Source organism: Ovis aries, chromosome 2 (assembly GCF_016772045.2).
Source record: "Ovis aries strain OAR_USU_Benz2616 breed Rambouillet chromosome 2, ARS-UI_Ramb_v3.0, whole genome shotgun sequence".
NCBI classification, from domain to species: Eukaryota; Metazoa; Chordata; class Mammalia; order Artiodactyla; family Bovidae; genus Ovis; species Ovis aries.
In genome coordinates, this window is record NC_056055.1 from 204,474,400 (window position 1) to 204,493,062 (window position 18,663).

Sequence of the window (18,663 nt, forward strand, 5' to 3'; positions counted from 1 at the left end):
TGGAGGAGGAAATGGCAACCCACTCCAGTATTCTTGTCAGGAGAATCCCATGGACAAAAGGAGCCTGATCCATAGGATCAAAAAGAGTCGGTCAATACTGAAGTGACTTGGCAGGTTACGTATTATACACATTGCTTAGGGTCTTACTTTTTTGTTTTACTTAATATATCTTAGAGTTCTACTTAAATTCATTAAGAGATCCTCTTTAATGGTTGCATTGTATCCCATCATGTAAATTACCATGATTTACTTAATACCTCCCCAATTGATGAGGCATGTAAGTTGTTTCCAATAGGCTGCAATGAATGATCTCAGATGTCTTTTCACATGTGTGTTCATATATGTAAAAAATGATAGGTTTTTGACACCTTTCTAAGCAACAGGCAGAATTTTTTTTCTTAAGGCCATACCACATGGCTTGTGGGGTCTTAGTTCCCAGACCAAGGATTGAGCCCACACTCTTGGCAGTGGAAGCAGGAAGTCCTAACCACTGGACCACCAGGGGACCACCACCCCGCCCCCCCCCCCAACAGAATTTCAAATTAAAACTATTTTTCTAACAGGGACTCATCAGAAAATTCTTTCCAAATCCCCAATTCTGTCTCCATCTCTCCATCTGTGAAAGGAGAAGAGTATTTCTCGCCCCTGAAAGCTCATAGCTGCTTGCTATTAAGACTGAAGGTTTATTCTTCTGGGTTTTGAAATTCTTCCAAAAGAGGAAGCTTGTTTTTCCCTTTTAATCCAATTTCCTGTTAGACTAAAAGGATTTATAAACAGGATTTTTTAAAAATTTATCTCTTTTCTAGTCTTCTAACTTAGCAGTTTACTAGACTGAGGCAGGTTTTTCCTGCAATCTTTTTTTAAAAAAACCTTTCCATTTACTCAGGGATGAATTTTTCTTTTTGTCTTTTTTTTTTTTTTTTCACTGCATCAGGCCAAATCTGCTTTGTCTCCAAAAGGACACATACAAAAGAAGGAAAGTTACTTACCTTCTGTAGGTTTTCTTAGTCAGAATAGCTTAGCAGCCACAAACACTAAGGTAACAGGTGAGAAGCACACAGGGTGAAAAGCCACCAAACAAGCAGAGAATGTCCAAACAAATTAGCAGATAACTGCCTCTTCTCAAAGCAGCTTAGGTATTTGATAATAAAGTGGAAAACTGACTGTCAGCTAAAGGGTGAGGAACTTGAGTCCCAGGGGAGGCTTCTAGGCCCTTCAGATTCCTTCTCCATGGCTGAAGTGAAGCTGTGTATTAAGCAGATTCAGGTGACAAAGGCCAAGAGCTGGCCTTATAGGACACTGGAGGCTTTATTTGAGTCATTGACTCTACCAGCCACACTTCCTTGGCAACTCAAGGACTGCTCTTCCTGCCCTCTAGAGAAGACCCATGGTTCTCAATCCTGGCTGCATATTGGAATCAGCCAAGAAGCCTTAAAAATGCTCTAGCTCCAGAAAGTCTGATTTTAATGTTTGAGGTTAGGGCCTAGGAATCTTCAATCCTAAAGGAAATGAGTCCTGAATATTCATTGGAAGGACTGATGCTGAAGCTGAAACTCCAATACTTTGGCCACCTGCTGGGAAGAGCCAACTCATTGAAAAAGACCTTGATGCCGGGACAGATTAAAGGCAACAGAGAAGAGGGTGGCAGAGGATGAGATGGTTAGATGGCATCACCAATTCAATAGACATGAATTTGGGCAAACTCCGGGAGATGGTAAGGGACAGGGAAGCCTGGCATGTTGCAGTCCATGGGGTTGCAGAGTCAGACATGACTTGGAGACTGAACAACAACAACTGCCTAAGAATTTTTTTGTATAAGTTCCACAGATAATTCTCAGATGCAGCCAGTGTTGCTGCTGCTGCTGCTACTGCTAAGTCGCTTCAGTCATGTCCGACTCAGTGTGACCCCACAGACGGCAGCCCACCAGGCTCCTCTGTCTCTGGGATTCTCCAGGCAAGAACACAGGAGTGGGTTGCCATTTCCTTTTCCAGTGCATGAAAGTGAAAAGTGAAAGTGAAGTCGCTCAGTCGTGCCCGACTCTTTGCGACCCCATGGACTGCAGCCTACCAGGCTCCTCCGTCCATGGGATTCTCCAGGCAAGAGAATTGGAGCGGGGTGCCATTGCCTTCTCCGCAGCCAGTGTTGAGGACCATCATTATAGAGATTTCTGGGTTGTGGGACTGCAAGCAGCTTGTATCAGTCAGAGAAAGAAGAAAGGGTTTCATGTGATAAGAAATTCAATCCATAGTTATCCTGGAAACCCTACAAGCCTGACCCTTTCACTCCCTCACTTCAATCCCTCAGTACCTTCCATCTGTTTTCAAGGTAAGGACTAAGGTACTGAGAGTCGGACTTGTCCCCAGCCTTTCCACTTTGCCCCATCTCTGCAGTGGTCACACTGGAACCCCCTGGAGTCTCTGCGGGTACCTCGCTGCCTTCTGTCAGTCAATCTTTGCCAGCAACATTCTTTTCCCCAGGTATGCCAGGCATGGAGCACAGCTTGGACACATAGACAAGCCTTCCCCAGAGAATGACAGATGAAGACAGTGCTCAAGGTCACTGCTAAGCCCACCTGGCTCTTCAGGGCCATTCACCCTGGCAGCAGACTTCTTGGACACTTAAGTTAAAATAAACTGGCAAAGGAGGAGAAGAGACCACTAAGAAAGCTGGATTTGTTGTAGCAAAGGGCATGGACCCTAGGGACACTTGCATTTATTGGATCTTATGTGTCTTTTGTTGTTGTTACCTAACAGGCAAGTAGAGAAGAGATGGACGATCATGAGGAAGGCGGAGAACTCAGAGAAAATCATCCAGACGCTCCAGGTAGAGACAGTTGGGTTGGGTTTTATCATAACTGATTACGATAATTGTGGGATGAACTGTGCATCTGTGCATTGTTCAAAGATGTCAATGAGGAATGACCGTTCCATTTCCTGTCAGGCCATGGGCTGGAAGTCAGAGTATAGACTCTGATGCACTCTTAATGCATCCCAAGCCAACTGATAATGACATGCTTTTATGTCCTTGGACTTGAGAGATTTATTGCCTGCCAGCGGCTGCAGATTGATGGAAGGCAGTGGAGACTTTGGGGCCTTACAAAAAGACCCCACATGCACGTCTGTCTCTGGCTTCCCCTGCTTTCCCCAGCACCTGGGTATACAGGTGAGGGACCTGAGATTCCCTGTCTGGAGGGATGACCTTACAACAAAGGTAGACCAGCATCTTTGGAAACCCAGCCCCTGACACCCACGGCTCTGGGTGACCAGAGCTGTTTGAATGTGGCTTCCTCCAAAAACGATGCTGCATTTGATAATGATGATGACTCTGGGAAAGACTGGGCCCAGAACTAGGCTTTGGGGCATAGCTCATATTCTGATACCCTGAACTGGAAGCTCTTCCCTGCGGGGGAGCACCTGGGCTTGCTACAGGATGCTTCAGTTAGCTAGGCCCAGGTCCACAGAGGTGGTATTTATCTTGCAGGAGTGGAAACAGTTGTGTGAGAAACACTTGTATTCTCAAGGAGTGGATGCAGGGTCCGCCAGAATTGCTTTCGTGGATTGCTGTATAAAAGCGTCCAGCAGAGGGAGCGAGAAGGTGAAAGTGAAGTCGCTCAGTCGGGTCCGACTCTTTGCGACCCCACGGACTGTAGCCCACCAGTCTCCTCCATCCGTGGAATTTTCTAGGCAAGAGTACTGGAGTGGGTTGCCATTTCCTTCTCCAGGGGATCTTCCCAACTCAGGGATCGAACCCAGGTCTCCCGCATTGCAGGCAGACACTTTACTGTCTAAGCCACCAGGGAATCCCTAGGGGGAGCCAGGGGGGGCTGAAATCCCGCCTCTGCTCTGTTCCCAGGCGCTCCACCCCTGGGTGCATCCACCCAGGGGAGGCTCCTTTCCCTACTTGGTCCTTCTACTGGGACACCTTTCTGTAAGTCACATAAGGTTCTCTGGATAGCCGGTCAGCAGCAGATCTGAGCAGATGAGTGGAGAGCCTGGACTCTGGAGATGGACTACCTATTTCTTAACCTCCGCACCTCAGTATCCTCAGTATCCTGTTTTCAGAGATGAATAAGGGACTGCCCTTGGACTTCCCTGGTGGTGCAGTGGGTAAGACTCCTAGCTCCCGCTGCAGGGGCTGCGGGTTTGATCTCTGGTCGGGGAACTAAGATCCCACATGCTGCATGGCTTGCCCAGAAAATTGTCAGAAAAAAAAAAAAAAAGAAATAAAGTACTGCCCTGCCCTCATAAGTGTGTATGAGGGATAAATGAAGTAATTCATGTACCATAGCCCTTTAAGGAATATGAATCTCAACTTGGATATCTCAGTGAGTAACGATGTACGTTCTCACAGCCACATTTTCAGTTCAGTTCAGTCGCTCAGTCGTGTCTGACTCTTTGCGACCCCATGAGTTGCAGCACGCCAGGCCTCCCTGTCTATCACCATCTCCCAGAGTTCACTCAGACTCACGTCCATCGAGTCGGTGATGCCTTCCAGCCATCTCATCCTCTGTCGTCCCCTTCTCCTCCTGCCCCCAATCCCTCCCAGCATCAGAGTCTTTTCCAATGAGTCATCTCTTCACATGAGGTGGCCAAAGTACTGGAGTTTCAGCTTTAGCATCATTCCTTCCAAAGAAATCCCAGGGCTGATCTCCTTCAGAATGGACTGGTTGGATCTCCTTGCAGTACAAGGGACTCTCAAGAGTCTTCTCCAACACCACAGTTCAAAAGCATCAACTCTTCGGCGCTCAGCCTTCTTCACAGTCCAACTCTCACATCCATACATGACCACTGGAAAAACCACAGCCTTGACTAGATGGACCTTAGTCGGCACAGTAATGTCTCTGCTTTTGAATATGCTATCTAGGTTGGTCATAACTTTCCTTCCAAGGAGTAAGCATCTTTTAATTTCATGGCTGCAGTCACCATCTGCAGTGATATTGGAGCCCCAGAAAACAAAGTCTGACACTGTTTCCACTGTTTCCCCATCTATTTCCCATGAAGTGATGGGACCAGATGCCATGATCTTTGTTTTCTGAATGTTGAGCTTTAAGCCAACTTTTTCACTCTGCTCTTTCACTTTCATCAAGAGGCTTTTTAGTTCCTCTTCACTTTCTGCCATAAGGGTGGTGTCATCTGCATATCTGAGGTGATTGATATTTCTCCCGGCAATCTTGATTCCAGCTTGTGTTTCTTCCAGTCTAGCATTTCTCATGATGTACTCTGCATAGAAGTTAAATAAGCAAGGTGACAATATACAGCCTTGATGCACTCCTTTTCCTATTTGGAACCAGTCTGTTGTTCCATGTCCAGTTCTAACTGTTGCTTCCTGACCTGCATACAGATTTCTCAAGAGGCAGGTCAGGTGGTCTGTATTCCCATCTCTTTCAGAATTTTCCACAGTTGATTGTGATCCACACAGTCAAAGGCTTTGGCATAGTCAATAAAGCAGAAATGGATGTTTTTTCTGGAACTCTCTTGCTTTTTCCATGATCCAGCAGATGCTGGCAATTTGATCTCTGGTTCCTCTGCCTTTTCTAAAACCAGCTTGAACATCTGGAAGTTCACGGTTCATGTATTGTTGAAGCCTGGCTTGGAGAATGAAATAACGGCACAATTCTTTCTATCCTGTCTGGACCCTCCTAGGGTGAGAGACACCATAGAGCTCACTGGAGATAAAAGTGCAAGTCATGGATTTGGGGGTTGCACCCTAACTTGATCTTTTTCTAGTTTACATCTTTTGCTATTTTTTTCAAATGACACTCCACTCCTCAAATTAATTTTAATATTCATTATAATTTTATACTCATTTTAAAAATTTTCATTGCTTCTGAATATCAGACAATAAAATATTACAGTAGCCTGATCCCTGTGTTCAGTCAAACTTTTAAGCAAGGTTTCTGCTGACCTACATCTCCTGCCACCTCCATTTTAAAAGCTGAGTAACAATAGCCAGGGAAATGTATTCCGGTCTTCAGATCTTCCATATCGTAAATCGCATGTCCAGATTGTGAACACTGATGAGGCTCCAAGGTCTTGGCCAAGTGCAGTGGAGGTTTTACGCAGTGCAGAACATGGCCAAATCTAAGCAATGACCAAGTCAGTCAAAACAGATTTCCTGGGAGGGACAGGCCCCGGCTCAGTTCCATAAAGATTACTCAGACAGTCTTTAACCCAATGAAATATCACCACAGAAAATTAAAGAAAGCATTTGCCTGTCCCAAATGATAAATGCTGATGTTCAAAAAGGATTTCAAATCTTTGAAGGGAAATAAAGGAGGGAATGCCAAGGAATTTTTTTAAACTATTTAAGGATCAGTTTTCCCCTCATAGGTCTTATAACTAATTGTCAGGACTTTTTTCCTCCTCTAAATTAAGTAGTGAGCTGCAAGATTAACTATAAGCAATGAGCCAGGGCCATATCCAGTGAGAATACCCTGAGTCTTGGACTTGCTGAGAACACAGCATGCAAGTTTTCACAAGACAGGTCAAATCAGCAACCCCCAAATCAGAGAGGGCTTGGGAAACAGCTCTTATTTTAAATACGAAACTTTTCTTTCTGCCTCTCTTTCTCACCCCCAAAGTCCAAGGAAGGAATGAAATTTCCATTCTTTTGTTTTCTTTGTGGCTGCACTGGGTCTTCTCCCCTGTGCACAGGCTTCTCATTGTGATGGCTTTTCTTATAGCAAAGCAAGACCTTCAGTAGCTGTAGCCCAGGGTCTCAATAGTTGTGACTCTCGGGCCCTAGAGCATGCAGGCTTCAGTGATTGCGGCAGGTGGGCTCAGAGGTTGCGGCACTTGAGCTTAGTCGCTCTTCTGCATGTGGAATCTTCCCAGACCAGGGATCAAACCTGTGTCCCCTGCATAGGCAGGAAGATCCTTATCCACTGGACCACCAGCGAAGTCCAAAATTTCCATTCTTCTTTCAATTCTTGTTTATTTCCTAGGCCAACTGCTCTCAAACTTCAGTGTGCCTCAGAACCATGTGGAAGACTTGTAAAAATAAAGATGTCTGGGCCTCCAGAGTTTCTGACTCACTAGATCTGGGCTGAGGTCATAGCATTTACAATTTTATTAAGTTCCTCAGTGACTCTGAGGCTAGTGGTCCAGGGACCACACTTTGAGAACCACAATCTTGGGCCTTGCTTCGAGGATTTATCTCTCTGAATTTTGACAGTGATTCCGTTTAATCTGTTCTTTTGGACATGATAGGAGTATAAACATTGGAGGGCTCTGTTTAGGAAGCATCACAATGATCAAGAGCATCTATTATTGGGAATTCCATGGTGGTCTAGCAGTTGGGACCGTGGGCCGTGGGCCGTGGGCCTGGGTTTAATTCCTGGCCAGGGAACTAGGATCCTGCAAGTCTCACAGTACGCCCAAAAGAAAAAAGAGCACCAATTATCAAATCTGAGTCCCAGCGTTCAAATCCTGGCTCCACCATTTACTAACTGTGCAGCTTTGAGTAAGTTACTAAACTTCTCTGGGTATCTTTTCTCTTCATCTGTAAAACGGGGATACTATAGTACTTCTCTTGTGGGGTGGTTGTGACATACAGGAGTTAATACATATAGTGTGCTTGCAAGAATGCTCAGCCCACAGTGAGTACTCACTGAAGGTTAGATACCAGGCTACTTCTTAAATACCTTATTTTAGTAGCCCTATCAGGAAAGACTTGTTCTCGGTTTAATGTGATGTAACACAATGATTTACTTACTTTCCAAATCCATCTCATTTGCAGGGAGGCAGGGTGGGGTTGCTGGCTCTCAGGGGCTGACTGAGTCCTCTTTGAGAGTCCTTCTTCTGCTGAGGTCCAGGGCTAGGTAGCAGACCCAGTCTGAATGAGGTCATGTTGCAGTCGTGACAGAACCCCTCGGAATGTGGCAGACCTTAAAATAGTCTCAGGAGCTTTGAAAGATCTGGGGAGCCCCTGCATGAGTGCAGGGGCTCCCCAGTGACTAGCCTGAAACAATATAGGGTGGAAGACAAAAGGCAGATCTGGCAGAAAGCCTTAGAGACCAACCATTTCTATTCTACCAGGAAAAAAGGCCCAGAGCATCATTGTTCTGTCATGCAAGAGATAGACGCGCAGTAGTTAGGATGTTGGTTCTAACAAAGACCAAACAAGAGGGAAGGTTTATTTCTCTCTCAGGGAAGAATCCGAGCTGGCAGGCAGGGGGTGGGACAGCTCCGCTCCACAGGGCTGTCCAGGGACCCAGGCTCTTTCTTATCATCTCTCTGGCACTCCATTTGCTGTCACCCCTGTCTGCCTGGTCAGAGCTGGCTCAGCTTCCCCCTCACCCTGCAAGACACGGGAGGGAAAGGCTCAGCTGCCTTGTAAGAGCCTAATTCAGGAATTGCACCTCTTCCACCTCTGCTCATATCCCGCTGGCTTACCTGGCTACAAGTGAGGTTGGGGAATGAAATGTCTTGCTGTGTGTTCATGTGTCGAGCTAAAATGTGAGGGGGTCTGCCACCCAAACACAGGGCAGAATCGACATTAGGTGGGACTTAGCATCTCTGCCAAGGTGGGTAGATGGCTCTGTCTGGCAGATGCTACCACTTCCCCTACCTCACAGACTCAGAGTCACCATGGTGGGCCATTTCTCTCTTCCTTTTTTTTTTTTTTGGCTGTGCCACACGGCATGCGAAATCCTAGTTCCCTGACCAGGGATTGAACCCATGCCCCCTGCTTTAGAATCTCAGAGTCCCAGTCCCTGGACCGCCAGGGAAGTTCCATTTCTCTCTCTGCTGCAGACACCATACATGTTTTAGCCACCTCCTCTGTGACTGGCCTGAGAAGAGGAGCTTGTGTATCCCTGTTTCCCATTGGTCTTTACAGCGTCAAAGGGAAAACTAAAAATTACGATGCATTTGAGAATTTGCCTGATAACTTTCAAGTGCAGAGACTTCAGTAAGGCTTCAGTGCTCTCATTTCCAGCAACCCCAGTAGGAACTGCCAAAGGAGCCAGACCTCCTTCTTTGAAAATAAGCCCCTTATTAGGGAGCGGCCAACACCAGCTGCTCTCCTTCGCCCTCTCTATCATTTGATGACGCTGCCACTTCCCCCAGAGCACTGAAGTCTAATCCAGTTTCACACATACTTATTGCTGCTGCTGCTGCTGCTAAGTCGCTCCAGTCGTGTCCAACTCTGTGCAACTCCATAGACGGCAGCCCACCAGGCTCCTCTGTCCCTGGGATTCTCCAGGCAAGAATACTGGAGTGGGTTGCCATTTCCTTCTCCAACATACTTATTGAGCAACCTCTAAGTACCACATTATAGCCCACATGTTAGGTATATTTCTTGAAGGCAAGGATGTGCATTATTTAGCCAGGCCTGAAGCGACTTAGCAGCAGCAGCAGCAGCAGCAGCAGCAGTTCCATAGATGCATCAGTCCAGTAAATGGAGGAATGAGTGCCTGAGCATTCAGGAGATTCAAAGAAGACAAACCAAGCTCCTACCCTTAAGAGCTTACAAGGAAGACTCAACTTTGGGCTTGGCATACTTGCTGTGAAGAAACAGTGCCTGCAGGGGCTAGTAAGGTCCAAGTCCTCCAGAAGGACTGCACTTACATACCCACAGCCACCAGTCAGGACCTGCATCTGCACAGAAGACACAGAAGCAGCCAATAGGGGTGACCAATAAGGACGAGCCAGTGAGGAGGACCTGGCCCCACTGGCTTCTGTGTGAAGGGCCCTATAGCTGGCATGCTTTCATTAACCCAACAGTCTGGTCTAACTAATGGCTAATGCACTGAGTAGTTATATCATAGTAGAGCTGGCCTTTCTAGCCCTGGTTTTTGTGAGAATCACTGGCCTAGACCCTTTCTAGCTAGAACCTGGGACTTGTTTGAAATCTGGGCAGAATTTGGGGTCTCCTCCCAGACCTTGCTGTTGTTCAGTTGCTCAGTCCTGTCCAACTCTTTGCGACCCCATGGACGGCCAGGCTTCCCTGTCCTTCACCATCTCCCAGAGCTTGCTCAAATTCATGTCCATTGAGTCGGTGATGCCATCCAACCATCTCATCTTCTGTTGTCCCCTTCTCCTCCTGCCTTCAATCTTTCCCAGCATCAGGGTCTTTTCCAAGGAGTTAGCTCTTCACATCATGTGGCCAAAGTATTGGAGCTTCAGCTTCAGCATCAGTCCTTCCAATGAATATTCAGGGTTGATTTCCTTTAGGATTAAAATCCACCTGGGACTTATTAGAAATCTGGGCAGAATCTGGGGTCTCCTCCCAGGCCTACCTGTGCCTTAACAAGATCTTCAAGTGCTTCGTGTGTCCATTATTATTTCAAAAACCCTGGAATAGCCTCATTGAGGAGACTGAGTTTCAGATTAGAAAGATATGGATTCAGTTACCAGTTCTGCCTTTGATGAGGCCCCAGAGCCTAGAGAACATCAATTCTCTGGGCGGTAGATTCCTTTCCCTTAAACCAAGGAGGAGGGCTGGATAATCTCTGAGTCCATGTCCCACCGTCACTCTCTCTGCATCTGTGAGTCACCAGGCTTGGTGATAAGTGATAAGGAGCTCTTCTTGGGAAGAGCTCCTTCCCAAGCTCTTTCCACCACACCCACTCCCAGGGAAAGCCAACCACCATTCAACACATAAAGCTCTGCCGCCCAGTCAACCTTGGGTGGGCCCTGACCCAGAGAGTCTGGGAGGAGACCAGCAGCTCCCGTGCTGCACAAGGAGCCCAGGCTCAGCCACAGCAGCTGGTGAGTGAGAGCCCAGCAGGTCAAGAATGAGAGTACTGGCTTCACCATGGTCCTCCTGTACCAGCATGAGGCAGCCAGGAACCTGCTGGCTTCTAGGCTTTGACTTCCTCCCTCATCAGGAAATACCAGGGCTCACCTTTCAATCTCTACTGCTCATTTCCTGTGATTCAGTGATCTTGGGATTGTTTCTATTAAAGTGAAGAGCGGAAGTCTCAGTGTTACCACCAAGAAGCTCCAGGGTTCAGACCCCAGATTTGGGCCTTCTTGAGTCTTCAAGCACTCACTACACAAATGGGGATTTCCTTCATTTACTTAGCAACTATTTGCTGATTAGCAGGGTGCTAACTGCCAGGCCCTCCATGACTGGATAAGACACACTCTTTATGGAACACCTACTCTGATAGAGGACCCAGACAGGTGCAGGCATGGTTTAAACCATCTGTGTCTTCAATGTATTTAGCACTCCAAGAGAGCTGGTGCAGACCAACATGGCAGAGATGGGGAAAAGTCAGGGAGGGCTGCCTGGAGGAGGTGATGCCAGATGCTGGAAGGAGTTTACTGAACCCAGAGTGCATTCACCCATTTGCAATGAAGCCAGTGAGACAGGGGCAGCAGTTTACTCTCACTGTGTGCCAGGCATCAGACTAAGCATTTTCTGCAAATTGCTTCATTTAATTGTTATAACAATCTTGTAAAGAAGGAGCTCTTATTATTTTCATTTTGCCAAATGGGAAAACTGAGGCACAGCGAAATTAGGGAATATGTCCTTGCTCGCAGGTCATGGTGGAGAGATCTGACAGAATGTGGTCCACTGGAGAAGGGAATGGCAAACCGCTTCAGTATTCTTGCCTTGAGAACCCCATGAACAGTATGAAAAGGCAAAATGATAGGATACTGAAAGAGGAACTCCCCAGGTCAGTAGGTGCCCAACACGCTACTGGAGATCAGTAGAGAAATAACTCCAGAAAGAATGAAGGAATGGAGCCAAGCAAAAACAATACCCAGCTTTGGATGTGACTGGTGATAGAAGCAAGTTCTGATGCTGTAAAGAGCAATATTGCATAGGAACCTGGAATGTCAGGTCCATGAATCAGGGCAAATGGGAAGTGGTCAGACAAGAGATGGCAAGAGTGAATGTTGACATTCTAGGAATCAGTGAACTAAAATGGACTGGAATGGGTGAATTTAACTCAGATGACCATTATATCTACTACTGCGGGCAGGAATCCCTCAGAAGAAATGGAGTAGCCATCATGGTCAACAAAAGACTACAAAATGCAGTACTTGGATGCAATCTCAAAACGACAGAATGATCTCTGTTTGTTTCCAAGGCAAACCATTCAATATAACAGTAATCCAAGTCTATGCCCCAACCAGTAATGCTGAAGAAGCTGAAGTTGAACGGTTCTATGAAGACCTACAAGGCCTTTTAGAACTAACACCCAAAAAAGATGTCCTTTTCAATATAGGGGACTGGAATGCAAAAGTAGGAAGTCAAGAAACACCTGGAGTAACAGGCAAATTTGGCCTTGGAATGCAGAATGAAGCAGGGCAAAGACTAACAGTTTTGCCAAGAAACTGCACTGGTCATAGCAAACACGCTCTTCTAACAACACAAGAGAAGACTCTACACATGGACATCACCAGATGGTCAACACTGAAATCAGATTGATTATATTCTTTGCAGCCAAAGATGGAGAAGCTCTATACAGTCAGCAAAAACAAGACCGGGAGCTGACTTTGGCTCAGATCATGAACTACTTATTACTAAATTCAGACTTAAATTGAAGAAAGTAACCACTAGACCATTCAGGTATGACCTAAATCAAATCCCTTATGATTATACAGTGGAAGTGAGAAATAGATTTAAGGGACTAGATCTGATAGACAGAGTGCCTGATGAACTATGGAATGAGGTTCGTGACATTGTACAGGAGACAGGGATCAAGATGATCCCTATGGAAAAGAAATGCAAAAAAGCAAAATGGTGGTCTGGGGAGGCCTTACAAATAGCTGTGAAAAGAAGAGAGGCAAAAAGCAAAGGAGAAAAGGAAAGATATCAGCATCTGAATGCAGAGCTCCAAAGAATAGCAAGAAGAGATAAGAAAGCCTTCTTCAGCGATCAGTGCAAAGAAATAGATTAAAAGAACAGAATGGGAAAGGCTAGAGATCTCTTCAAGAAAATTAGAGATACCAAGGGAACATTTCATGCAAAGATGGGCTTGATAAAGGACAGAAATGGTATGGACCTAACAGAAGCAGAAGATATTAAGAAGAGGTGGCAAGAATACACAGAAGAACTGTACAAAAAAGATCTTCACAACCCAGATAATCACGATAGTGTGATCACTCACCTAGAGCCAGACATCCTGGAATGTGAAGTCAAGTGGGCCTTAGAAAGCATCACTACGAAGAAAGCTAGTGGAGGTGATGGAATTCCAGTGGAGCTGTTTCAAATCCTGAAAGATGATTCTGTGAAAGTGCTGCACTCAATATGCCAGCCGATTTGGAAAACTCAGCAGCGGCCACAGGACTGGAAAAGGTCAGTTTTCATTCAAATCCCAAAGAAAGGCAATGCCAAAGAATGCTCAAACTACCGCACAAGTGCACTCATCTCACACGCTAGTAAAGTAATGCTCAAAATCCTCCAAGCCAGGCTTCAGCAATACGTGAACCATGAACTTCCAGATGTTCAAGCTGGTTTTAGAAAAGGCAGAGGAACCAGAGATCAAATTGCCAACATCCGCTGGATCATGGAAAAAGCAAGAGAGTTCCAGAAAAACATCTATTTCTGCTTTATTGACTATGCCAAAGCCTTTGACTGTGTGGATCACAATCAACTGTGGAAAATTCTGAAAGAGATGGGAATACCAGACCACCTGACCTGCCTCTTGAGAAATCTGTATGCAGGTCAGGAAGCAACAGTTAGAACTGGACATGGAACAACAGACTGGTTCCAAATAGGAAAAGGAGTACATCAAGGCTGTATATTGTCACCCTGCTTATTTAACTTCTATGCAGAGTACATCATGAGAAATGCTAGACTGGAAGAAACACAAGCTGGAATCAAGATTGTCGGGAGAAATATCAATCACCTCAGATATGCAGATGACACCACCCTTATGGCAGAAAGTGAAGAGGAACTAAAAAGCCTCTTGATGAAAGTGAAGGAAGAGAGCAAAAAAGTTGGCTTAAAGCTCAACATTCAGAAAACGAAGATCATGGCATCTGGTCCCATCACTTCATGGGAAATAGATGGGGAAACAGTGGAAACAGTGTCAGACTTTATTTTTGGGGGCTCCAAAATCACTGCAGATGGTGACTGCAGCCATGAAATTAAAAGACGCTTACTCCTTGGAAGGAAAGTTATGACCAACCTAGATAGCATATTCAAAAGCAGAGACATTACTTTGCCAACTAAGGTTCGCCTAGTCAAGGCTATGGTTTTTCCTGTGGTCACGTATGGATGTGAGAGTTGGACTGTGAAGAAGGCTGAGCACCGAAGAATTGATGCTTTTGAACTGTGGTGTTAGAGAAGATTCTTGAGAGTCCCTTGGACTGCAAGGAGATCCAACCAGTCCATTGTGAAGGAGATCAGCCCCAGGATCACTTTGGAAGGAATGATGCTAAAGCTGAAACTCCAGTACTTTGGCCACCTCAGGTGAACAGTTGACTCATTGGAAAAGCCTCTGATGTTGGGAGGGATTGGGGGCAGGAGGAGAAGGGGATGACAGAGGATGAGATGGCTAGATGGCATCACTGACTCGATGGACGTGAGTATGAGTGAACTCCGGGAGCTGGTGATGGACAGGGAGGCCTGGCATGCTGCGTGCGATTCTTGGGGTCGCAAAGAGTTGGACACGACTGAGCTACTGAACTGAACCGAACTGTCCTTTCTCACAGAACTGGGCAGAGGCAAGGCTGCAGACTCCATCTGTAGAGATCAATTCTCCTGGTTGTTAACAGTTACCAAAAGGAACGTTTGCAGACCCTGGAGTGCTGGCAGGTAGAAGGGGAGAAAGCAGAAAGGTCAAGGGGAAACGGAGAAGAAATGCTTCACACACAAACCCAGGAGAAATTGGAATGAAGAGAGTCTTCAGGCCGGGGAGAGGGAGGAGAGGCCAGAAGGACCCAGCAGCAGCTGTCTCTGCCTCCCAGGGTGTGGCGGCTTCTCTGGTTCCCGCCCCGTGCGCCCACCAGAGGCTCCCGGACCTGCAGTGCCGCCAGCATCAGGCCTTCCCCACCTGTCCTTCCTGACCTCCTTGCAGCGAGGCCGGGACTGCAGGCTTGGTTGGCCCCTGAGGGTCTGTGCTCCAGGCCTCCTGTGTCGGTTCTGTCCTCTCCCAGCTGTGGTGTGTGATGTCTCTCCCTGCCAAGACCTCCTGCAGATCCCAGGCCTGGGTGAACACCCTCAGAGCCAGACGGTCTCAAAATCTGCCCAACAGGCCGACTCAGACTCTAGGAAGAAGGTGGAAGGCAGGCAAATGGGCAACACTCTGAAGTGCCAGCCACAGTAAAAACTTTGCCATTTATAAAGTTTATCTTTTGGCTAGCTTTCGGGACATCGTCACTTGGGTAGAGAAAAGGGAAGGAATGTTTGACACTTACTCTGAAGCCGATCACTTTACAAGGTGCTTTTTTTTTTTCTTTTGGTACTTTTATCTCATTTTATCCTCACCATAACCGTATAAGATAAGGTGCTTTATCCCTGTTTCACAGAGGAGGCAAATGAGGCTGAGAGGTTAGGTAACTAACCCATGGTCACACAGCCCTAAGTGAAGGAGCTGAGCCATGAACCCAGGTTTCTATACTCCAAGCCCCTGGCTCTTTAAAAGTGGTAAAAGCCGTCCATGTGTTTCTGATTAGGAAATAATTACAAGGTCGGAGAAACACCACAAAATTATGGAAGCATTTTTTCTTTTTTAAGCCAGCATGAAACTTGGAGATTATTTAGAATCTCTATTGAAGGTAAAGGAACTTGAGGTCTAAAAGCCAAGAGAATCATGCAAAACCGTGGCTAATAATGAAAACCCAGGTAACCCAAGTCTGTCTCAACTCAGTGTCCCTAGGTGTTTCATTTAGTTTAGATCAATTTAGTTTGGTTTTGAAGGCGTTTCCTCAGGAGCAGTTCCCAACTCCAGGAATAAACAGCTCCGAAAGGAACAAGAATAACGACTACCTAATCTGTGCCAAGAAGTGAAGCAGCCATTGATGAAAAGTTTCTCTTACAGCTGGGGATAAAATAGGGAGACCAGAAGGATGTACCCAGGAGAGGAGGCACTGCTCCTGCACCAGCATCCATAGCCTGGAAGGTGCTTCCCACTGCAAAAGGGCCGCCTCGCAAGGTGGGTCTCGGCTCCTCACTTCCAGAACTGCTCTGCCTTGGTCTGCACAGTCTCCCTACACTGCCAGGCTCTGCTGCCTGGAGCCCTGGCACCAGGTTCAGCGTAGTCTGCTAGCTCTTAGCAGCCTAGATGACCTGCACACTCTATCACTCCTTTATTTTTCCTTCTGGAAAGGATTTCAAAGTTCTCTTCTATAGTGAGAAGTGGCTCACTATAAAAGACCGTTTCTGGCTCACTCCACTCAGCCCAGGATGGAAACCCTCCAGAATCCCAGAATATAGCTGTTGCCCCTTGATCCTGAAAATCCTCTTCACCTCCCAGGAAGTAAAGCTTATTTCTAACTTGACACTCAAATTCATCAAAACCAAAAAGAAGTTGAAACTAGAGACAAGAACAGCATAAGAAAGAAAATTTATAGACCAGTCTCACTCATATACGTGTATCCAAACCTACCACAACTGAATTCAGTTTACCCCACAAACTGAAAATGGTCTAACACTCAAAAATCTGTATCTGTACTTAGGATCATCTCAATAGATGCAAAAGGAAAAATCAATTTATAAAATTCACCCATTTGACTGAAAATGATCAAACTAGGAATGAAAGAGGAATACCTGACTTTGTTAAAGAGTAGTTTACATCACACTTGAATGCCTCATTAGAGGCAAGACTAGGATAAGGACGCCCTCTATCACTGCTTCTCTTTCACCATCATTCCAGTACAGTAGAGAAAGCAAAAGAAGGGAAACAGAAGAGAATACAAAGGAGGAAATGACACTGTCATTATTCTCAGACAATAGTACTACTTAGGTAAAAAGTCTGAAGGCCTCTAAAGACAAGCTATTAAAAGACAAACAAAATTCAGCAAGATTACTAAACGTAGTTGTTCAGTCTTGTGTCTGACTCCTTGCAGCCCCATGGCCTGCAGCACACCAAGCTTCCCTGCCCTTCAATATCTCTCTGAGTTTGCTCAAACTTATGTCCAGTGAGTCGATGATGCCATCCAATCATCTCATCCTCTGTCACCCCCTTCTCCTCCTGCCCTCAATCTTTCCCTAACTATAGATCAATATACAAAAATCAATTGTGGAAAACATTAGTGTTTGCAAAATAAAGTACAATTTATAATGCAATTTTAAAATAATTCTTATTATAAAAAACGTCAAACATGCACAAAGATGGACAGGACAGTGAGTCTCATGTACCCATCTCCTGGCCAATACTGTTCACCCATATTCCCAATCCCTTCTTCTCTTCCATAGTATTTGAAACCAGTTCCAGGCTCATACCCTTTTACTCATATACATGTGAGTACATATCTCTAAAAGACAAGAAAAGACTCTTTTGACATAACCATAATACCACTGTTGTTCTAAAAATTAGAACTATTCTTTAATATAATTGGATATCCAATCAGTTTTTTCAACATCCTAATTATCTCAAAATTATTATAATTGTTTTTTATTTTGTTTGTGGTTGGTTAATATGACTTTTTTTGGTTGACATATGGCTTTATCAGTTTTCCTCATTTATTTTTCTCCCTCATTTAGTTTATTTTTAGGAAATTGGGTCACTTGCCCTATAGAGTTTCCCACAATCTAGACTTTGCTGATTGTGTTCTCATGGCACAGTTTTCCATGCTTCTCTGTCTTCTGTATTTTCCGTAAATTAGTACTTAGCTCTAGAGACTTGATCAGAGTCAAGTTTGGTTTTTCCATCTGACAAGACGACTTTACGGAGGAGGGCACTGTGTTCTTGTTCTTCCCTGGGGAGGCATGGTGTTTACTGGTCTCTTCATGATGCTAGCAGCTGCAGATCCCTTAATTCATTAGAGGTTATGAAATAGTAATATTGAAATCCTATCATACTTTCTTCTTTTATTACTTGGGAAACTCCTGCCAAAATTTTTTTTCCTTCTACTGTTTAGTTATCTAGTGGTATCAATTATAAGGGAAGGCAGAATAAATGTAATTTTAAGACATATATAGTATGTATGTATTTTATATTAATATACATATATAATAATTATTATAATATAAAATATTGTATATATCCTATGTATATAAAATACACACATATATATATCCTAGTAATAAATCAATAAATCTAAAAAAGTATTAGACTTTCATGAAGAAATTATAAATTTTATTAAATTAACTAAAAATAGGCCTGAATAAATATAATATTCTGTATAATGCTACATATAATATTCATAGATTTGAAGGTGACAGTTCTCCCTAAATGTATCTATTAATTAAGTGAAACTCCATTTAAAAAAATCCCCAATAGGGTTTTTGGTGGAAGCTGATCCCAAAATTCATAAAGAAGGGCCAAAAATAGCCAATACAATTTTGAAGAAAAGCAAAGAGGAAGAGTTTTCCTAGTCAAATATCAAAAATTACTTTAAGGTTGTATGATGTTGACTTAGGGACAGACAGAATAAAAAATCTAGAAATAAATGCACCCCTATATATTGGAGAAGGAAATGGCAGCCCACTCCACTGTTCTTGCCTGGAGAATCCCAGGGACGGGGGAGACTGGTGGGCTGCCGTGTCTGGGGTTGCACAGAGTCAGACACGACTGAAGCAACTTAGCAGCAGCAGCA

At 45.0% G+C, this 18,663-nt stretch overlaps 1 protein-coding gene across 7 annotated transcripts in view; it reads left to right on the plus strand.

Moving 5' to 3' along the window:
- Positions 1-18,663, plus strand: part of KIAA2012 (KIAA2012 ortholog) — a 133,166-nt gene that overhangs the window by 82,832 nt on the left and 31,671 nt on the right. For 6 of the 7 annotated variants that reach the window (XM_027965099.3, XM_012142767.5, XM_004004834.6 and 3 more), the window contains one exon: positions 2,755-2,824. In XM_027965099.3, coding sequence (XP_027820900.2) covers positions 2,755-2,824 — 70 coding nt within the window. Of the gene's footprint in view, positions 1-2,754; positions 2,825-15,944; positions 16,059-18,663 lie in introns of all 7 variants that reach the window. The other variant, XM_060410262.1, reaches the window with a different exon arrangement.